This window comes from Copadichromis virginalis, linkage group LG8 (genome assembly GCF_057382275.1).
Source record: "Copadichromis virginalis isolate Kocher_CV1m ecotype Utaka linkage group LG8, C_Virginalis_male_GT1.1, whole genome shotgun sequence".
Lineage (NCBI taxonomy): Eukaryota > Metazoa > Chordata > Actinopteri > Cichliformes > Cichlidae > Copadichromis > Copadichromis virginalis.
The window spans coordinates 3983318-4007094 of record NC_140625.1 but is presented as its reverse complement, the minus strand read 5'-3'; the positions used below and the strand labels follow the sequence as shown (position 1 = coordinate 4007094).

General features: G+C 41.5%; 1 protein-coding gene and 1 pseudogene across 2 annotated transcripts in view; one reads left to right on the top strand and one right to left on the bottom strand.

Moving 5' to 3' along the window:
- Positions 1-1475: 1475 nt before the first annotated feature.
- The window catches only part of mbtd1 (mbt domain containing 1), a 37117-nt gene continuing 14815 nt past the window's right edge, over positions 1476-23777 (bottom strand). For both annotated transcript variants that reach the window (XM_085465444.1, XM_085465445.1), the window contains 4 exons: positions 20031-20265; positions 18568-18639; positions 2515-2670; positions 1476-2077 (listed from right to left, as the gene is read on the bottom strand). In XM_085465444.1, the coding sequence (XP_085321570.1) occupies positions 1959-2077; positions 2515-2670; positions 18568-18639; positions 20031-20265 (582 nt within the window). In that variant the 3' untranslated portion in view covers positions 1476-1958. The remainder of the gene's footprint in view (positions 2078-2514; positions 2671-18567; positions 18640-20030; positions 20266-23777) is intronic.
- Positions 3466-4654, top strand: LOC146702533 (uncharacterized; annotated as a pseudogene).

The following is a 23777-nucleotide window of genomic DNA, read 5'->3' as shown; positions in this document are numbered from 1 at the left end:
TTTTCATTTCCACAGCTTCAGTAATCCTTTTTTTTATCAGTACAGCACACAGAATCTGAAGCTACCCCAGTGATAACTGCTTCAACAACTGCTCATTCACAGAGGTACTGCAGGACCAAAAACTCAAGCTTAGCTCCAAAAGCAAGTCATAACCCCTACATACAATGTTCAGCTTTACAGCATTAAAAGAAAAATGTGCTTATATCCCAGTATATGGCCAAGTTGTGGTGTGAGACACACTACCACAGGCAGCTGTGGTGTGGCTGGCAACAGGCCACACCTCCATTAACTGGCGTCACTGAACTAGACTTCTGGACTATACTTGTGTTGTTGATGCCTTTTGGCATCTATTTATCTGACAAATTATCAGCCCTGCTGGTGGAAAATAACATTCAAGATGTTTGTGCTTCACCCTTGGTGAGTGAAAACCTGAGTGTTTTATTAGCAGTAATTAGGCGGTATGTGGCTGCTAACCACCTAGCTAGCATTTGCTGGTAACTTAGCCACCTGTTGTTCAATTATGTTCATTTCTGGCTCCAAGAAACAAAACAAAAAGGGTCAAAACTTAAATGTTGACAGTTAAAAATTGAAAACCAATGGTTCGTGGTAGCCATGTCCATATTTTATATATTGTCTATACAAGCTCAGTGGAATGTGAAAAAAGTGTTTTTGTTTGTTAATATAAAAAAAAAAAAAAAAAAAAAAGCAACAGCTGCATAAGATGTGTTTTTGTATAAAGCTGCACCAGAAAGTGGGAAAACCCTGTAAATGTGGATAAAAAAAAGAAAATCTACTAACAAAAAATAAGTGATAAGATACCCTAAAAGGTCAATGAAGAACTTGGCTTCTCAAATGGGCTCAAAAAGACTTCTTAGTTTAAAACATTGCAAAGTTAGTGAAAGGTTAGTAATAATAATAATAATAAGATTAGTAGGACATTGAAAAAGAATCTATTATAAAACTACTTTTGTAATGGACTCTGTCAAACTGGTCATCATTTTGTTGAGTCTGGAAAAAAAAGCAACAGATTTTGGTTCTGTAATAACTAAATGAGGAATAAATGTAGCTGTGGAAATCTTCTGTTCAATACTATAAGGAAAAAGAACAAAAGGAGGGAACGACCATCATTAATGCTGAGCAGCATGGCAAGAACTCTTTGTGTAGCTCTATCTGAATAGGCCTACACTTACTAGTGAATAGTCACTTTATAAAACAACACGTTACTCAAACAGCCACCAAAACATGAAAAAAGGACATAAAAAAAATCAACCTGAAAATCAAAACAAAATGAAATAAGGAAAAATTCAAGTACTATTATTAAAATTAAAGTCCACCTGGCAATACTGCAAAAATATACACAACTCTGCTCATCTTTCTGACAGCCTTACTTTGCTCATGCAGCTGCTAAACGGCTGACTCTGACATTTTCATACAAAAACAAAAAAAAATAAACAAAAAACCCCCACCACCAACAACCCCCCCCCCCTTCCCATACAACAAACGCAAGAAAACCTAAAGACCTGGCTCAATAAATTGTTGTCACAGTTTCTCCAGGTCTCTGTATGTGGCCCACATTATGGCTGAGGCTGGATGGGCTTGCAAGACATAAAATCATCCAAATAGCTCATCTGGTTCAGATAGCCAAAGAAAGGGAGAAAAAGCTGCAGGTTGTAGAAAGAGAATGCCCAAACATCTATGACCCAGGCCTGACTCTGGGTGCTTTCTATGATTAGACAGGACTTTCTGAGTGATTATGTGGACACACCCCTACAAGGTTAGAAAATCGTTTTAAGTGATGTTGAGGAATGTTATTCCTCATGTGCTGACATTACAGGTGGCCTGTGGCATCACTCTTCAAGTATCCTCTCAGGTGAGTTTGACTCTCCCCATTCCTGATTGTTGGTTTGGTGTTTCCAGAGATGTCCTTTTGTGGTTTCCTCCTCCTCGATTTTGTCACATCAGGGTTCCTGTCTAATGTAGTAACTGCCCGAGCCATTGCTCTCTTGGTCTGAGGTGCCCTGCGAGAAGGTGAATTCATCCACTTCAGCGGTCTCCTCTTTCATTCGCAGGAGAGACTCTAGAGGCAGGAACAGAAAGCAGAAGAGAAGAGTAGCAAAGATGAGCCCCTTGTGTTCATGCACTTTGAACAAAAATGCAAGGAGCCTTTGCTTCGGAAGTTAATTTTAAAACCACCTGACAGGCATCAAAATAAATGACCCAGTCCCTACTGTAAAGCACCACTCTACTCTTTACTGACATGAAATATTCATGTTGATAACGAACAGAGAAAGGTTGATTGAATCAGCAGCTTCCAGCCCCACAGTGTAGCCTGGTGACCAGGACTGTCTTCATAGACAGTCCTTCATACACCCCCCCCCCCCCCCCCCCCCACACCACACACACACACACACACACACACACACACACACACACACACACACACACACACACACGAAAACAACCCAGGATACTTGCAGTGCAGTGCTGGTTTTGTTTTTAAAAGAGTGCCATTACCTGATTTGTGGGTTAGGTGGAAATGGGTGCGGGGTCTGGGCCGAGCTGGCCCCTGGGCAGGGTAAGGGGGTGGACTCTGCTCTTCGTCCCCTGAGAAGCTGCTCCTCCTCCTGCCTGCCTGACTGAAGGGCCGTCGACCAACAGGAATCTTCCTCTCTAAACACCAAGCCAGATGCGGGTAAGCTACCAGGGGACTCATTACAAATATGGGATGACTTTACGTTTAGATGACTTAGCACTATGAAGTTAAATAAAACCTGCTGTCTGATCATTCCTTTCTGCTAACACTGATATGCCCATCTGAATAAGCCCCTGGTAAGCTGTACTCTGAGTGCTAGACACAAGTAAGCAGATGTACAATTAGCATGATATTATATTTATGCCATATGTGGCAAGCCATATAATACATAATCACAAGCAAATTATAGTATTTCATAGTTGCACAACAGAAGTCCTGGTGCACAAATTTAACACTGCATGAAGCGGGAGCTGAAATTAAAGTTTATGAATTAACAATAACTAAGGTGACTCTGCTCTCAGACAAATTTCCCATAGGATAACATCCCTGTGCCCTACATGCAAGGGCTTGTAAAGACTATGTGGGAGTGAAACAATAATTATAATTTGCTTGTGACTATGATTTATCATGGTTGTGACATATGACATAATTATGAATCCACGGTAAACCAAGATGAATGCTACAGGAACTGTCAGTATTTAAAATAATAACTTTCGTGTTCCATCTGAGCATCCATGAAGTATGGCAAAGCCATACTTGAAGAGTATCCAGTGCTGATATTGCTGATTTGCCAAAATCTGCAGTTTCTCAAACAACTACTTGAAGCAAACTCCAAAAGGAAGTCAATCCCCATAGACTTCCATAAAAATGTAAAATCTACAGCAGAAATAAACATGTTCAAAGCCTTGTATTAAAAAAAAGAAAGAAAAAAAGCAGGTGCTTCTCTAACTAATTCATGACAATTTTTGGGGTGTGGGAGGGGAGTTAGAGAACTTACCTGGTGAGACTGTATTAAAGCTTAAAGTTATGAACAATATTTTACACAATATCTCAATTCCTTTGGGTCACTTGGTGTTCGCACTTCCTGCAGTAGAGTATCGCTTCCTGGTCCAACACATAGTGGTGTTTTTGTGTAGCGATTTAATTAAAAACTTATAGATAACGTCTTATTTCATAGTGTAATCGTCACATGCTTCATCCGAAGCAAACTCACTGTGTCTTTAGGGATTCCCCAGCTTAGCTCGCAGCCGACTTAACAGCAGGGCCTCTTCACCTGTCCCACCTACACTTTCCCACTCATTGTGTCAGATGTTCAGTTATTCCTTGACCTCCTTTAGTAATAATTATTCTTAAAATAAATATAGCCTATTTGCCAGGCCAGGATCACTGAATTGGAGACTGTTTTGCACCTTTGAAATACCTTTAGCTAGCCCAGCCCCTGTAGCTGGTGCAGCCGAAGGTAGTGTAGTGTAGTTCGCTCTCCCCAAGCAGCGGGGAAAACAGGATGGCTGGGTGACGGTGATGAGGAAGCACAGTCTTAAACAGAAGCCCCAGGTACACCACCAACCTGTTCATGTGTCAAACTGCTTTTTCTCCACTCTGCAACACACCCACCAGAGATCAAAATCTTGAAAGTGGCGATTCTGTTCTTAAACATGTGAAGCGAGAGACATCAGCAACCATAGTAATGGTCTTCTAGGGGCCAGAACAGGTGACATTGAGGGAAATTTAAAACTGCTGCCTAAGAGTGAACGTACATTCAGTAAAATTATAATTCACGTCGGTAGTAATGACACCCGGTTATGTCAGTCAGAGATCAGTAAAATTAATATTGAATCGGTGTATAACTTTGACAAAATAATGTCCAGTGCTGCCTTCCAAAAAGATATCAAGACATCAAGATTTACAGACAATTGGGAAACTTTCAGGTGGAAACCTGGTCTTGTTAGGAGAGATGGCATCCTCCCTGCCAGATTTGTAGAAATAAGAGCTGCTCCATCCAAATTTAACCCACCAAAACGTGACTATCTGGAGCTGGGACCAGGAAGCAGAGTTACAGTCTTACACGCCTCTCTGCAGCGTCTCTCCTCCTGTTATCCCCCCAAAACCCCATCCCCTTAGAGGCTATGTCAGCTCCCAAACAGGCAAAAAACAAAAACAAAAAACCAAACAACAAATCAGCCAAAACAACATTTAAAGATAACAACAACATTTAAACAACATTTTTTAAACATAAAAAAACAAAGAAAGAACAATACAGTATTCTAAACAGCACTGGAGAGTAAAACAGTGAAATGTGGATTATTAAATATTAGGTCTCTCTCTTCCAAGTCTCTGTTAGTACATGAGTTAGTAATTTATCAATAAATCAATTTACTTTGACTTACAGAAACCTGGTTACAGCAGGATGATTATGTTAGTTTGAATGAATCAACACCCCCCGAGTCATAGTAACGATCAGAAACCTCGAGGCACAGGCCGAGGGGGAGGTGTGGCAGCAATCTTCAAGACTGAGAGTTTTAACTCATTTGAAAGACTGATGCTCAGCCTTGTCCACCCCAGCTGTAAAACTCAAAAAACAGTCTTACTTGTTATCATCTATCGTCTACCTAAGCCTTACACTGAGTTTCTGTCTGATTTCTCAGACTTTATATCTGATTTAGTTCTGAGCTCAGATAAAATAATTATTGTGGATGATTTTTAACATCCATGTAGATGCTAAAAATGACAGCCTCAACATGGCATTTAATCTGTTATTAGACTCAATTGGCTTCTCTAAAAATGTAAAAGAACCCACCCACCACTTTAATCACTCTCTAGATCTTGTTTTAACATACGGCATAGAAACTGAACATTTAACAGTGTTTCCTGAAATCCGTCTCTAGTTTGATCATTTCCTGATAACATTTAAACTTACAATAATTGATTACACAGCAGTAGGGAGTAGATTTCATCACAATAGATGCCTTTCTGAAAGTGCTGTAACTAAGTTTAAGAATATAATTCATCCGCTGTTATCGTTTTCAATGCCCTGTACCAACACAGAGCAGAGCAGCTACCTAAACACAGGTCGATTATCTTTTTAATAATTTTAATAATTATGACTGTGGATACTGTAGCTCTTGTGAAAAAGAGAGTCTCAAATCCGAAGTACCTGACTCCATGGTATAATTCTCAAACACGTAGCCTAAAGCAGATAACTCGTAAGCTGGAGAGGAAATAGCGTGTCACAAATCTAGAAGATCATTTAGCCAATCAACTATTTATCACTGATTGAAGAAAATAAGAACAACCCCAGGTTTCTCTTCAGCTCTGTAGCCAGGGTAACAAAAAGTCAGAGCTCTGTTGAGCCAACCATTCCATTAACGTTAAGTAACGATTTCATGAATTTCTTCATAAATAAAATTTTAATCATTGGAGAAAAAAATTACTCATTACTGTCTCACAGGCATAACATTTTCTACAGATGCTTTTAGTACCATTGATATTTATTTAAAGTCTTTTTCTCCCATTGACTCTTCTAAGTTAACTTCAGTAATTACTTCCGAACCATCCATGTGACTTTTAGAACCCATTCCTTGCTATGTACCACAGGCCTTCAAACTGGCTGTAGTTAAAAAGTTACTTAAAAAGCCATCTCTTGACCCACCTGTCTTACCTAATTATAGGCCAATCTCCAACCTTCCTTTCATCTCAAAAATTCAAGTTGAGTAGAGTAGTTGTCAAACACTGCTTGACCTCAGTGAAGCATGTTTGATACTGTCGACCATAATATCCTATTACAGTGATTACATCATGCTTTAGATTTGAATCATATCTATGTAATAGACTCCAATTTGTGCATGTAAATGGAGAGTCCTCTTCACACAATGAGGTTAATCATGGAGTCCCACAGGGTTCAGTGCTAGGACCAATTCTGTTTACATTATACATGCTTCCCTTAGGCAGCATCATCAAATTCAATCTTTATTGGCAGACTTCATGTCCATAAAAACAAAACACACACACACACACACACACACACACACACACACACACACACACACACACACACACACACACACACACACACACACACACACACACACACACACACAGCCCCCCCCCAAAACACATGGTATAGACATATATATTAGGGGTGCAACGATATTTGTATCGATATTGAACTGTTCGGTACAGTGCTTTCGGTTCGGTACGCATATGTATCGAACAATACAACATTTTTAATTTATTTTATCAACTTTCCTTCTGACGATGCTGTCTGTGTTGAGCGCTCAGTGGATCTGCACTCGACAGTGCAGCCTAGACGGAGCAGTCGAGTGCAGATTCACTGAGCGCAGGGCAAGCTAGCGAGACAGAAGCTAAGCTCCCGTTGCAACATGGCAAATTGAACCTCCCCAACCCTCATTCAGATCTGGCGTTTGGATTTTGGTTTTCATGTGACGTATGACCCTGAAGGTAAGCGCGTCATGGACAAAAGTGAAACAGTGTCGGATGTGCCACGCAATGCTCAATTACATGGGTGGGAACTAGTGCGTTAGCGTAGTTTGCTCGTTATGGTGTTGGCCGTCCAGCCCCACACACGGGGCGATCCGCGGTAGCTCGTTAACGGAGATTTGCCGTGTTGTGGCATTAACGTCATTTCAGATTAACGCTGACAGCACTAGTGGGAACACAACGAATATGACTGCACATTTACGTCAACATCATCCAAGTGCAAAGACAAGTGGAAGCAGACGCAAAACAACAAGCACGCATGCTACAAACTTTACCCGAGTCATTTAGACAGCCGTTAGCACAGGATTCTCCTTATGGGGACCTGTTATGTTTAATATGCTGCTGAGAATATAGCCCAGAAGAAGCGGATAGTATAGCTTTTATTTTGGAAAGAGACATTTCTCTGTAATAAACTCTCTTTTCCAAAGATGAGTGATTCCTCAATCAGATATATATATATATATATATATATATATATATATATATATATATATATATATATATATATATATATATATATATATATATATATATATATATATATATATTTTATTACTTTTTTGTTTCAGCAACATTAAATTTAAAAACTGTACTTTTGAGTTAAAATATATATTTCTAATTTTGATAAATGACAAATTAAAAAGGCATGTATCGAAAAAAATATCGAACCGTGACCGAACCAAACCGTGAATTTTGTGTATCGTTGCACCGATACACAAAATTCACGGTTTGGTTCGCTACTTTGGTGTCACAGTTCGATATGTTTTCGATACACAAAAAAAAAAAAAAAATGTTCATGCCTTTTTGATTTTGTCATTTATTAAATTTTCACGGCACATTCCGCACCACATCTCTGTGCGTTCATCATTTGTTTGAAGCCAGCTCACCTCCTGCAACTACTTTTCTGAGAATACGTGCTTCTTTTGTGGTTTGGACTCCTGACATTTCTTTGGAGGTGGAGGAATATCACAGTAATTGCTTAAAGGAGCTTCTTCGATATCTTTAAGAGTTCTAAACAAATGTCTGTCCTCCTCCTGAAAATCTTATGTATGCAAACACATGTTGCAACTTCTTATCTTGTGTGCGTTTTTTATTTTGACAGCGAATGCGCACCTGCGGACCACTTATGTGCAGCCCTGGTTATTTAGCTCGTCATATTGCAGCCACAGAAATTCTTTTGTCCATGAAACCATAAAGCTGCACTTTCTTTTTGCCTTATAGTCTGATTTGTCATTACTTTTCCGTTTTGTGGTAAGCTTTTCTTTGGCTGTCACTTCTTCACCCTGACCTGTCTTATTTGGCTCAGCAGAACTAAAATATATATCCTGCTGCTTTTACACACGTACTCACATAAGCTCAGCGATTCTCTGCGTGATCAACCTCTCACATGTTTAAGCTGCGGGAGATTTCACTTGTCGTGTTTGCATAGTAAGCTAACGATTGATAAGACGATGTCAGAGGAATTGGTGCGCAAATTATCATCACTCACCAATCAGTGCTGTCGCTCTCTATACACAGTTCGCGCGATTGCAAAGTGAAAGCAAAAAACAAGCGCAAATTCAAACTCAATTTCAATATGTCACATATTGACAGTAGCTCACCGATGCCAATGACATAATTACCCAGCTACATTTCCGAAAGAACGCAAAAGCATTGACATATATTTTTCCTTCCTGCGATAGCCCGACGGGCAGGGAAGAGATAGATTTTGGTAACCCGACTGGAAAAAAAATCGCTAGCCCCGGGACGTCACTCATCTTTGGAAAAGAGAGTTTATTACAGAGAAATGTCTCTTTCCAAAATAAAATCTATACTATACGCTTCTTCTGGAGTATACTCTCAGCAGCATATTAAACATATCAGGTCCCCATAAGGAGAATCCTGTGCTAACGGCTGTCTAAATGACTCGGGTAAAGTTTGTAGCATGCGTGCTTGTTGTTTTGCGTCTGCTTCCACTTGTCTTTGCACTTGGAAAATAAGTATTTGGTCAATAACAAAAATACAACTCAATACTAACATGTAACATAACCTTTGTTGGCAATAACAGAGGTCAAACGTTTACTATAGGTCTTTACCAGGTTTGCACACACAGTAGCTGGTATTTTGGCCCATTCCTCCATGCAGATCTTCTCGAGAGCAGTGATGTTTTGGGGCTGTCGCCGAGCAACACGGACTTTCAACTCCCGCCACAGATTTTCTATGGGGTTGAGGTCTGGAGACTGGCTAGGCCACTCCAGGACTTTCAAATGCTTCTTACGGAGCCACTCCTTTGTTGCCCGGGCGGTGTGTTTTGGATCATTGTCATGTTGGAAGACCCAGCCTCGTTTCATCTTCAAAGTTCTCACTGATGGAAGGAGGTTTTGGCTCAAAATCTCACGCCCCATTCATTCTGTCCTTAACACGGATCAGTCGTCCTGTCCCCTTGGCAGAAAAACAGCCCCATAGTATGATGTTTCCACCCCCATGCTTCACAGTAGGTATGGTGTTCTTGGGGTGCAACTCAGTATTCTTTGTCCTCCAAACACGACGAGTTGAGTTTATACCAAAAAGTTCTACTTTGGTTTCATCTGACCACATGACATTCTCCCAATCCTCTGCTGTATCATCCATGTGCTCTCTGGCAAACTTCAGACGGGCCTGGACATGCACTGGCTTCAGCAGCGGAACACGTCTGGCACTGCGGGATTTGATTCCCTGCCGTTGTAGTGGGTTACTGATGGTGACCTTTGTTACTTTGGTCCCAGCTCTCTGCAGGTCATTCACCAGGTCCCCCCGTGTGGTTCTGGGATCTTTGCTCACCGTTCTCATGATCATTTTGACCCCACGGGATGAGATCTTGTGTGGAGCCACAGACCGAGGGAGATTATCAGTGGTTTTGTATGTCTTCCATTTTCTGATGATTGCTCCCACAGTTGATTTTTTCACACCAAGCTGCTTGCCTATTGTAGATTCACTCTTCCCAGTCTGGTGCAGGTCTACAATACTTTTCCTGGTGTCCTTCGAAAACTCTTTGGTCTTGGCCATGGCGGAGGTTTGGAGTCTGACTGTTTGAGGCTGTGGACAGGTGTCTTTTATACAGATGATGAGTTCAAACAGGTGCCATTCATACAGGTAACGAGTGGGGGACAGAAAAGCTTCTTACAGAAGACGTTACAGGTCTGTGAGAGCCAGAGATTTTCCTTGTTTGAGGTGACCAAATACTTATTTTCCACCCTAATTTACGAATAAATTCTTTACAAATCCTACCATGTGAATTCATGGATTTTTTTTTCCACATTCTGTCTCTCACAGTTGAAGTGTACCTCTGGTGCAAATTACTGACCTCTGTCATCATTTTAAGTGGGGGAACTTGCACAATCGGTGGCTGACTAAATACTTTTTTGCCCCACTGTACGTCACATGAAAACCAAAATAGTTCCAAACGCCAGATCTGAATGAGGGTTGGGGAGGTTCAATTTGCCATGTTGCAACGGGAGCTTAGCTTCTGTCTCGCTAGCTTGCCCTGCGCTCAGTGAATCTGCACTCGACTGCTCCGCCTAGGCTGCACTGTCGAGCGCAGATCCACTGAGCGCTCAACACAGACAGCATCGTCAGAAGGAAAGTTGATCAAATAAATTACAAATGTTGTATTGTTCGATACATATGCGTACCGAACCGAAAGCACTGTATCGAACGGTTCAATATCGATACGAGTATCGTTGCACCCCTAATTTTTTTTCTTTTTTAAATCTCTCTCTCTCTCTCTCTCTCTGATCTGTGAGTGCTAAAGGCATAGGATATATTTTCACTGCTATACAAATGACACCCAACTCGATCTATACATGAAGCCAGATAACACACACCAATTAGTTAAACTGCACAATTGTCTTAAAGACACGAAGACCTAGATGACCTCTAACTTTCTGCTTCTAAAATTCGTACCTGCTATTAATCTCTGTCTCTCTTCCACAGCATGTCTTTATCCTGTTTTCCTTCTCTCACCCCAACCAGTTGCAGCAGATAGCCCCGCCCCTCCCTGAGCCGGGTTCTGCCAGAGGTTTCTGTTAAAAGGGAGTTTTTCCTTCCCACTGTCACCAAAGTGCTTGCTCATAGGGGGTCATATGATTGTTGGGTTTTTCTCTATATCTATTATTGTAGGATCTACTGTGCAATATAAAGCACCTTGAGGCGACTGTTGTGATTTGGCGCTATATAAATAAAACTGAATTGAATTAAATTCAGATCAAACTGAGTTTATTGTACTCGGCCCTGAAAATCTTAGAAATATGGTATTTAAAAGGATACTAAAATATGTAGGACTGCTTTCTTCCATTTGTGCAATATTTCTAAAATTAGAAATATCCTGTCTTAGAGTGTCGCTGAAAAACTAGGTCATGCATTTATTACCTCTAACCTGGACTACTGTAATTTGTTATAATCAGGACATCCTAGACTAGAAAGAGAAAGCGTATATCTCCTATATTGGCTCCCTGTTAAATCCAAACTGAATTCAAAATCCTGCTCCTCACATACAAGGTCTTGAATAATCATCCCCCATCTTATCGTAATGACTTTAAAGTACTATATCACCCCATTAGAGCACATCTGCAGGCTTACTTGTGATATTTAACCTCCTAAGACCTGAACTCTTCCATGGAAAGCATTTTAATTTCTCTTTGATATTTGGGCATATTGGGACCCGATGAATGTAAAAAGAAAGAATCACCAGATTTTTTTTATTTTTATTTTTTACCCAATATTTGTTTCTAAGAAAAATTAGAGCCACATGTGAAGACATTTGTTTTAAATTTTGATAAAACAGAGGCAGTATAATATTCTCGTAAGTGGATATCAGGCCCCTTTAGAGCAAAATTTTGTATTTTGTCTAGACAACCCAAAATGTGATGTCCACATATGTGGACACCAGGGGTCCGTTCTTCGTACCTCGCTTACTACATCCAAGATCAAATGACACATCCAAGATCAAATCATCGCGCTAACTTTGAGCTCCCTATTCCGGTTCTTCGAACACACCTGTTGTTGACGCTTAGTACAGCTGGATGAAGTAATGTGAGATCACCGGGTGGCTTAACAGGGGCTACGCATCGATAGTAGAAACATTGATCGGCAACCCTTTGATTGGTCGGCGAAAATGTCGAAGGAGCGCGCTTGGTATTTTTCGGCAGCAGAGCAAGAACTCTTGATTGACGGATTTCAGGAGTTTCAGAGTTTAATTAAAACGCAAGGGAACACTGCAAATGCTGCAAAAGCAAGGAGAGAGGGCTGGCAGAAAGTTGCTGACAAATTAAACTCGTAAGTAATTTAATAATAATAATAATAATAATAATAATAATAATAATAATAATAATGGATTGGATTTATATAGCGTTTTTCAAGGCACCCAAAGCGCTTTACAATGCCACTATTCATCCACTCTCACATTCACACACTGGTGGAGGCAGCTATGGTTGTAGCCACAGCTGCCCTGGGGCAGACTGACAGAAGCCAGGCTGCCATATCGCGCCATCGGCCCCTCTGGCCAACACCAGTAGGCGGTAGGGTAAATTTATTATATTATTTTATATTACATTATATCATATTATATTATATTACATTATATCCTCTTTCACATTAGAGCCACGACAGGACCCACTAGAACATGGGAACAAGTAAAAGTGAAATATTAGAATATTCTACAGAATGGTAATATTTATCACTTATATTGGTTTTCGTCTCTTGAAAAGAGACCCTGAAATAATCTGTTTGTTTGTTCATAACAGCAACCAAGAAAAGGGCAAAGCAACAAAAGACAGGTGGTGGTCCTGCACCCCCTCGTCAACAAGTTGGTTAAGTAAATAATACCCTCACGGGAATATCGATATCTCTCTATGAGCACACTGTCGCGCTGAGCTAAAGGATCCTGTCTATCCCGCAATATACGCTGAATTCTGAAAACTCTCCTTATCAATCTTGCACCTTCCGCAATGGGTGGCTCGCGTATACGGACAGGACATGGCTGCGACAGACTTCCCAAATCCACCTTCGCTTTTATAGCCGTGGTCTCTCATCTTGATTACACGAAGTAATAGAATGATTAATAGTACATTTCCCTTTTTTAGGAAATGACCTGTATGTATCTGTATGGAATCAATAAAAGGATCAAGTGCTGCATTATCTTTAGTTACATTGATGTTATTTATTTATGGTGAAACAGTGGTAAAATATCGCTGTTGCTTTCGTATAAATGAAGCGGACATACCTGCGTGGCCGCGATCTAATCCTGTTTACATAAAGTAAACCTGCTCCCGAGCAGGTTTACGCTTACGGATATGTTGCTATGACAGCAAGTCCCGGATGAGCTTCGGGGAACCGAACGATCCAGGATCATGCGAAATCGTCAACAATCAAATCCAGCTAACTTACTTAGCGAGGTACGAAGAACGGGCCCCTGGGCCCTATTTCAGGAAGCCGGTTTAGAAAACTCAGAGTGAAAAACGATACTCAGGGTTGAGTAACCCCGAACTGTCCAACTGGGATACAGCTACACCGGTTAATGATCTCGCTAACTCCTTCATCGCCACCTGTACTTCTATTTTAGACACTGTAGCTCCCTTAAAGACCAAACGCCTTAAACCATTCCGTCAACCGTGGATGAATGACTATACTCGTACCCTCCGACGTGAATGCCGCCAAGCGGAGAGGAGATGGAAGAAAGACAAACTCCAGATCTCCTTTGACATTCTCCACAATTGTCTGAAGAAATATCAGAAGGCTGTTAAAACTGCAAAAGCCTCCTTCCTTTCGGAGATCATTGCGACTAATAGTCATAAGCCGCAGGTCCTTTTTGGCATTTTTAATTCGTTAATAAATCCACTCTCCACTCAGACCGAGACCTCCAAGCTTTATGTGAAAAATTCCTAAACTATTTTTCAGATAAAACTATAGCACTAAGATCCACATATCTACCCATTGAGGACACATCTTTAACACCCGAACCCTCGTCGGTACTAGAACAGTTTGAATTTGTTTCCTTTCCGACCCTTAAGGAAATAATAGCTCAAACGAAAAATTCCAATTCCCGTCATGATGTGCTCCCTTCTCGCATTATCAAAAACGCCCTGAATATTGTAGGACCCTGGATTTTACTTATAATGAATTCATCACTACTATCAGGCTGCGTCCCTGCTGTGTTCAAACATGCAGTTATCCAACCTGTAATCAAGAAAAGTAATCTTGATCCTAATGTCCTCTCAAACTATATGTCGGTATCGAAACTCCCTTTTATGGCTAAAGTCTTAGAGAAAATTGTTCAAGCAATTGCAATCTTTCTTAGAGGCAAATGGAATCAATGAAAAATTCCAATCTGGTTTTAAACCTCACCACAGTACTGAGACAGCTTTACTGAGAGTTTTTAACGATCTCCTCGTAACTGTTGATACAGGGCGCCCTGTGGTTTTAGTTCTTTTAGACTTGTCCTCTGCTTTTGATACGGTCGACCATGATATTCTCCTTTCAAGACTTGAACATGTAGTTGGCCTTAAAGGCAAAGTACTCTCATGGTTTAAATCATACCTATCCGAGCGGTTTTTCTCTGTCTCTATGGGAAATCACTCCTCTTCCCCCGCACCCCTTCGTTGCGGTGTTCCCCAGGGGTCTGTGTTAAGTCCCACGTTGTTCTCTCTCTATCTGTTACCCCTGGGAAAAATCTTTAGAAATCACAATATCTCTTTTCACTGCTATGCGGATGATATCCAAATCTATTTCCCTTTGGATTTGGATCTTCAATCCCCGCTATTGCCGTTGCTTAATTGTCTGTGTGACGTCAGAGACTGGCTACTGCATAATTCGCTCACCCTCAATGAAAACAAAACAGAAATTATCGTCTTTGGTAGCCACATGCCGTTGAAACAGCTTTCGGAGACTTTAGGTTCCTATGCCAGCCACTTATCGCCCACTGTCAGAAATCTCGGAGTAATGCTGGACAGCTCCCTCAAATTAGATAAGCAAGTGGCTGCAGTGGTAAAAACCAGCTTCTACCAACTACGCCAAATTTCGAAGGCAATGCCTTACCTACGACATAAAGACCTTGAAAGGCTCATTCATGCTTTTATAACCTCTAGACTGGACTACTGTAATTCTCTTTACTTAGGCCTCCAACTCTCTCTTATTCAACGCCTACAATTAGTCCAGAATGCCGCAGCACGCCTTTTAAGCGGCGCTAGAAGACAGGATCATATTACTCCCATTCTAGCTGACCTCCACTGGCTTCCTGTCAAATACCGTATTGTTTTTAAAATTCTTTTATATACTTTTAAAATCTTAAATAACTTGGCACCCAGTTATTTGATTGACCTTCTTAATCTATATATCCCTACAAGGGCACTCAGATCCTCTAATCAGGGGCTTCTAATGCAACCAATGTCTCGATTAAAGACGAAGGGGGATCGGGCCTTTGCTTTCGCTGCACCAAAACTCTGGAACAGCCTACCGGTTGATGTCCGTATGTCGGAAACTATCCAATCTTTTAAATCTCGGTTAAAAACCCATCTATTTAAGCTCGCTTTTCAAACTACTTAGCTTAATTTTCCCTGATTCATGCCTGTTCTTATATTATTATTTTATAATTTTATTCTTTGTTAACTGTTTTCTCCTGTTGTAAATTGCAAGTATGGTTCGTTTGTGAAGCACTTTGTTGTACTTGTGACTTTTAAATGTGCTATAGAAATAAAATTGAAATTGAAATTGAAACTCGGAATATTCGGTTTCAGAAAGGCTGATAACAATTAGTTCAGTCAACGCGGAGTTGCTTTAACCCCAAGTTAAGCGCGCGCACGAGGATACATAAAGCCCTGATTAGTGGAGCACAGATTAAGCGAGTCACCATGGAGACGGAGGGAAAGAAGGCGCGGACAATGTATCTTACAGCGCTTGAGGCCGAAATTCTGATGGCAGTATATGCCGATAACATGCAAATTCCGCGGAAAAAAAGGAACACAGCCTCAGCTGCAAAAGAAAGAGAGCATGCATGGCAAAACATAGCCGACAGAGTCAATGCGTGAGTGTTAATTTAAACATTGATCTAGGGATTTCCACCCATTTAACACGTTATTTTATTATATTTTATTTTTTATTTCATACATTTTATTTTGTGATGTGATTTGAGCGCAGGTGCAACCCAACAGGCCCCAAACGTTCCTGGCAGCAAGTAAAAATGAAATATAAAAATATAGTCCAAACAGGTAAGGTGTAATTGTATTATGAGCCATAGTGCTTGATCTGTTTGTCCGATGTCAATCAATTGCAGTTAGAGGCTACATTAATTTTCTTTCTGTAAGCACTTATTGAAATTATCTGAGCACGTTACAAGTACATATTTGCTTACTCTGTATGCTCAAATGTGACCCGTTATAGCCAACAGAAAAAAAGCGGAGGCCCGAAAAACAGGTGGGGGTCCTCCACCACCACCACTCACAGAGGCTGAGCAGTTGGCTTCCACATTTGTGATAATGTTGGTAGCATCACATATGATCTTCACAGTGCAGAGAACACAAATTAGCATCCATTACTATAATGAAATAATCTGTTAGTTTGAAATGCTACAGGGAACTATGTACCTGTACATTAATGCTGTGGAAAGACTTCCTGTTCACATAGTCTCCTTCATTTACTGAAGGAGCAATGATTGGAATGTGAGTGCCATCTGTACAGCCAATCACGCCTGGGAACCGTGAAAATAAATGTAAAATTTAAGTAGTAGTTCAAGTGTCACCACATCATGAATTAAGTTTCGTTCATCCTGATACCTGCAATTTTGTGGCATCCCTCTTTGATAAATCGTGTGGGTCTATGACCGGGGAACACCACAAACGAGTACAGGAGACGTTTCAGTGCAACTGTAACATTCCTGACTGCCCGACAGACGGTAGCCTTGGAAACGTGCTCAACGTCACCATTATACAGAAAGCTCCCGTTTGCAAAAAACTGAAGTGCAATACAAATAATATGTACAGAACTGAGAGAATGTCCGCGATGTGTCACATGAGCAATATTAGGCCTGAGGATGTTATTCAAATAAATTATAGATTGTGCTGAAAAACGGTAACGTTCACACAGGAAATCATCAGGAAATGATAAAATGTCCGAACGCGCTCTAATCACTCTCTCCCGGTGGAGTGCTCTGCGGAGAATTTGGGCTTCAACATCTACTGGCTCTTCAAGGAAGGAGCACGCCATGTCTGACACTTCCTACAGTCAGGTTTCCGACAAAGAGGCGGAGAAAGTCAGGGTTAGTTGAAGTAAACCTGCTAGGTCCTAGGAGGTTAAAAATAGAATGGGAGGCAGAGGCTTCAGTTTTCATGCCCCTTTTCTGTGGAAACAGCTTCCAAATTTAATTTGGGAGACAGACACCATCTCTACCTTTAAGACTAGGCTTAAAAATTCAGAGAAAATTCTTTTTTTTTTTAAATTACATTTTTTATTGTAAAAGCCACAAACATGTTTAACGAATCATTTTCATAACTTGAAATGCAAATAGAAATTGTACATTTACTACACTACACACTAACTACAGCCTCCAAACACGCTAAACGTCACTAATGTCTCACATATGAAAACTCGCTCTCTCTCTCTTTCGTTCGCCCGCTTTCTCTCGCAGGTGTCACTCCTAAAACTTCCCCCTCTTCCTAAAAACCAAGTGCCACATGTTGCCATATCATTTTTTTGATTGGCTGACACAGTAAACTTTAACACCAATAGGGAAGGGGTGTTTTTTCTTTTTTCCACTCGCAAGCGCAGTGTTTGCTAGCGCTGTCCTTAGAAAATGCAGTTTTTAACCATTTCTTCTCGCTGTAAACACCACTGTTTTGTTCAGAAAAAAAACATTGCGTGTATTTTTTATCATAACTCTGGTTTTACGTGGCCAAACGACACAATTTAAAAACTGGTATGTGCCTTGCTGTCCGCACTTCCGAACCAAGTTGAATTGGAGACTCTGTGTCGCTGCATCTTGTTGCTGTGTCATCTTAAATTGGTCATGTGATTTTGACGCACCGGCGCGTCTGTCGACCCCAGAGGATTAAAGCATATAGTTAGGGCTGGATCAGGTGACCCTGAATCCTCCTTTAGTTATGCTGCAATAGGCTGCCGGGGATGCTGTGTTAAGTATTTCTTCTTCAGTCACCTTTCTCACTCACTATGTGTTAATAGACCATTTTGCATTAAATCAGAGTGTGTGTGTGTGTGTGTGTTCCTGTCTAGCTATCTTTGTGAGGACCGAAATCTCCATTCTACTACTATACTTGTGAGAACCAACAGTCACTTGTGAGGACACACACACACACACACACACCGGTCCTCACATATTTGAAGGCCTTTTTGAGGCTCAAAATGTGGTTTTAGTGTCAGGGTTACAATTAGGTTATGGTTAGGTTTAGGGTAAGGGTTAGGCATTCATTTTTAATGGTTAGGGTAAGGGGCCCCCTTACTAAGATAGCTGATAACAAAAGGAGAACAAGTAGATAAAGCAGAGAAACTCTGATGCTAAAGAAGGGAATACTCACTTTTCTTTTGGCCTTTATACTGCTGGGCCTTTTTCTTCTGCTTGGGAACAGACTGGGACATTTCTCTGTTACCTAAAAAAGAAACAAGAAAGGACATTCAAGCATACAATGAGAGGAAAGCACATCCATACGACTGTCTTCCTCTTATCCAATTCAGTGTCGCGGGACGAGGAGGGGGGCCGGAGCCTTTTCCAGCTTTGGCAGGATACATAATTATCTTTTTGGCAGTTGTGAGGCAGAGGCACATGCGCAAACATTCTCCAAATGATATAGGTTATGGTTGGAGAGAAGTTCAAGAGCCCTAGGTAAGATAGTTCAGGATGTCATCCTACTGCAAGGTGGCAGACTTGAGACAGCCACCACAGCAACATGCTCATATTACTATCTTCTAGTTCCAGGTGGTTTGCAGTGACTGAACAGTCAAAACAAAAAGAGAATGTTTTAAAAGACCTACATATGAAGAGGAACGGTTAATTTGAAGATTTACATTAAGGCTGCGAAGGATATTTAGTTTTCATTATGTTGACTGCAGAGAAAATTGCCTTGCTTTTGTGTGTGGAGCAAGACATGGTCAAGATACACGGGGCTAATTTCCTTATATCTGAGAAATTTCTTTCAGTACAAACTGCTCTTTTGGGTCCACATCATCTTAGAGATCAACAAATTGCATCTGGAGAGGCCCAGCATTTAGCCACTGCTCAACTTTCACAGCACCAGTTTGTTCCTTATCTTTTCTCTCCTTTCGCCGTGTCACCCATTTGCTTTTTCAGCTTTCTCAGGCATAGTCTTCTGTATTTTTCCCTTTTTTCTATATTGCTTTCTTTCTACTGTCTTTTCTTGTGTATCTTACTAACTCTCAGTGGTCAGGACAAACACCACTGAAACAAAACAAACAAACAGAAAAAAACAAAACGTAATGATCAATTGAACTGCTGAAATAAATGCAGTACGAGAAATAGACCTGAAATAAGCTCACTGTAAATCTATAAATTCTAAGCAGGCATTCCTGATTGGTGGCAGTTTATAAACACCCCTATGAGACAAACAAACACATATGCACATCCCTACCTCACAATGTTTACAGGTCTAGATGTGCGCACACTCAACCGCACAGGTGGTCTGTGGGATAACAAACGATTCTCTATTTCTCAGTTATATATTGGCAAGAAAACACCTATTCTTCCTCTGGAAATGCAGCAATACCCCCTTGCACATTCAATGGCTGCGTGATGTAATGTCCTTTCTTAAACTTGATAAGCTCAACCATTTTCTCTGAGGCAGATCCCAAAAGTTTTTGGTCAAGTGACAGCTATTCGTGACCTACTGTAGTTCATTATAACTGTCTCATGTAGTGATCCCATTCTCTGCCCTACTATCTTGTCTGATCCTTGATATTAATAATTCTCTAAACGTTTTGCACTAAGACACTAGAGGAAGAAGTATGAACAGCATTATGGCATTACTCTGTGAGGCAGGGGGTTGGAGCTGGTAGCCTGTTAGCTGACACCAGCCCACTGGATAGAGGTCAGGCGACTCGCAGTCCACCCACTGATCATACTCGTCTTCCCAACCATCAAAGTGGATCCTCAGTAGGCGGTGCACAATCCTTGTCACCGTGGCGACACACACCAGCCTTGGTTCCATCAGATCAACAGCTTCCAGCTTCATGCCTAGCCGAAACCCATGATTGGGAACCTCCTAGGACATGAAAGGATCAAGGACAGTGGAAAAAGAGAAATTTAACAAACAAAACCCGGATCTTAAAAGTACTGCAGCCTGTATTTATCCTTCAGTAAAAGCTTGTGAGAAACTTTACAAATCCTGTCAGTCATAACATGAATATGACCAATAATGACATGAGTTTTTACTGCTACTGTTTAAATGGATGGGGCACGGTGACATGGAGATTAGCACTGTTGCCTCACAGCAAGACGGTCCTGAGTTCAATCCCGACCACCTGGCCAGGGCCTTTCTGTGTGGAGTTTGTGTGGGTTCTCTCCAGGTACTCCAGCTTCCTCTCACCGTCCAAAGACATGCAGTTAGTGGGGTGGGGTTAGGTTAATTGGTGATTCTAAGGCTATATCTACACTAGCCCGGATAAATATGAAAACAGTGTATACGTCTGAAAACGCTCCGCGTCCACACTATCATTTTCATAGAGTTATTCATCCACATTTAAATCAAGTTCAAGTTCAAAGTTTATTCGCCACATGCAGTGGCAGGTTGCCCTGCAGTGGAATGAACCCGCCCCCCGACCTTACACATACAACACAGACATCACATGGGGATACAAGTCAGAGAACGGTTGCATTACAGAAAAAAAAACACTGAAATGTACACTACAATGGGAAAGGTACAAGAGGAAAAAAAGAGACCTCTACTCATGCTGGGCTACAGGAGGACAGCATGAGAGCAGGAAACAAAAAAAACTCCTCTGCACAGAAAGCACATAAATGTCCACAGTACAACATTATAGAGCACGTGAACAGCAACAGGGTTGGGGATAAGGAGTAATCCCAGGCAACACAGCAGCCATCCTGCCACTGCGCCGACTCTCCAGCGCGGGCCCAGACCCGTCCCCAGGAGGCAACAAGCATCGAAGGCATTGGAAGGGGAAGGGAAATGTGTGAGTGCTTATCAGTGTAAGTGTATGTGTGTGCGTGTCCATAGTTCAGCTGAGACAGTGTCCTTCGCCCTATCAGGCTAAGTAAACAGTCTGCTAGCCAATCCAGGTGGCCTTGCATGGGATGGGAAGAATAGTCATCACACAGTCGTTATCAGGGAGTTTTTGTTCGGCTCCAGCCCCAGCTGGCGCCATGGTGTCCGCATGTTGAGGTTGTCAATTTTCTTTTTATGCGAGCAGCTCAGAGGAGGAGAATTTCAAGCTGTTCCTAACACTCCGACACTGGTCCCTCAATCTCCCGTTGGAGAGCCGCAAGCCTCCCCATGATGGTATCAAACTTCTGTTCCATGGTGTTATCATTCTTTTGATTCTGAGACCCCACAACTGCAGTGAGCCATTCTGCGATGTGATCCAACTTTCACTCAAGGGTCTCATTTTGAGCAGGCCTCTCTTTGATGTATCCCAACATACGCTCAATGGTGTTGTTTTGAGTCTTCACGGCAGCTGTAAGCGTCTCCAAGGTGTTAACCACACTGCGTTCGTTGTGAGAGGTCGCGCCTCATCCAGTCGCTTCGATTCCAGCGGGCAGCTTTGGGGGGGGGGGGGGGGGGGGGGGGTTGAACAGCCGGTTCCGCTCTCATATTTCTCCAATAAGTCAGGGCCAAGCCAGCTCCAAGCAGCAAGAACCCTGTTATCATGGTTCCGAATAGGTAGATATCTTCAGCGTCCTCAATCGACAGTCCCGCCAGGCACATGATCTTCCAGTTCTGCCACCCATCCATCATGTATCCGGCAGGGAAAGTCCCTCCAGGGCACTCGGGCTCTCCCGAGCCCAGACTCCTCGTTGAGAAAAGGGTGTCAATAGCATTCAGAGACCAGTTGATCAAATCCATAATTCTCTTTTAGGTTTTAGAGAACGACAGTGAGAGACTGTTCGAGGGAAAGTAATACACACGAGACAAGACAAGGACACAAGAGGCTAAGCAGGGAAGATAAGGGGAAGGAGGAGAGGAGAAAAAGTGCGACCGCCTTCGCCGAGAGCCAAGAGAGAGAGCCAAATAACCGAAAACGCTTACGTTCCAGTACTGCACATGCGTAAAACCCAAGACGATTCGACCTGCCTCATTTCTGTCTGCCGTTTATTTACTTTCCGGCTCTTTGAAACGTCATGGAAAAAAGTTTTTTTTAAATGGACTCTGACCTGGACCTTGAGGTCAAGGTCACTGATATTCAAACTTGTCCACAATTTTTAGTAGATGCACCTATGGTATCAATTTTAAAATAATAAATGGCCACTCATTCTTGGATCCCCGTGGAACTCTGTGACCAACTTTTGAGCATGAATAAGAGAAATTTAAATCTAGTAGAGATATCAAATTCAGACCACACTGACTGATACTACCGTTGTATTCTAATCGCCTTAGTAAAATACTGTTGTCAGTGGTAATTGAATTGATCATTGATCATCAATTGATCATTGATCATTTGTTACCTTACCAGTGCCGTGTCTGTGCTATGGCGCAAATCTGGACTGAATCTTTGCAAATTATCTGTTCTTTTGCAATGATTATTTAACTGATTGACAGTTAACATCTCCAAATGTTTTGAAATAAAAGTAGCTAGTAAGAACTTTTCAAGTAATAATTTAATTACAGCCATCTTAATGAGGACAGATTAATCATACTTGTGTAACACTTGTAACAACAATTTTTCGAGGACAAACAAAGATGGAGAGTGGAAAGTCATTTTCAGTCTCCATCATGTTAACAGTGAAGGAATCACTTCCTTAAACTTAGTTATCACACATGTTTTGATTGTAGTTATACACAGACAAAAGTACTGGGTCAGCTAGACTGACAAACCGATATCATGAAGCTCCCAGCATAGTGCTAATGTTAATGCTAGAGAACGTTTGTAACTCTACAGCATATAACTGACAACCGACTACATGGCTCAGGACTCAGCAACCCTGCACTGCAAATTTACGTGGTCTGTCACTTCATGGCTGAGTTGCTGTGGTTCCCAAATGCTTTTCCTCTGCAATAATACTGCTTACAGTTGATCATGGAATATCTAGGAGTTAAGCAATTTTTTAGATGTGTCCTTGATCCAACACAGCTTATTTAAATGGCTAAATTACCTCCTCAACATGTCTTGAATGTCTCCAGAGGCCTGGTAATGAACTAATCATCATATTCAGGTGTGTTGACCCAGGGTGATATCCTGCAGGACACCGGCCTTTGAGGCCTGGAGTTCCCCACCCCTGGTCTATATAGTGTAGATCAGGGGTGTCGAACTCCAGGCCTTGAGGGCCGGTGTCCTGCAGGTTTTAGATATCACTGTGGGTCAACACACCTGAATGAAATGATTAGTTCATTACCAGGCTTCTGGAGAACTTCATAACATGTTGAGGAGGTAATTTAGCCATTTAAATCAGCTGTGTTGGATCAAGGACACATCAAAATCCTGCAGGATACCGGCCCTCGAGGCCTGGAGTTCGACACCTGTGGTGTAGATAATTGCAGATGGTGTTTTTATTGCAAGTTATGGGATTTTGATTAGCAGAAGATTTTTAAACTGTTTAAAA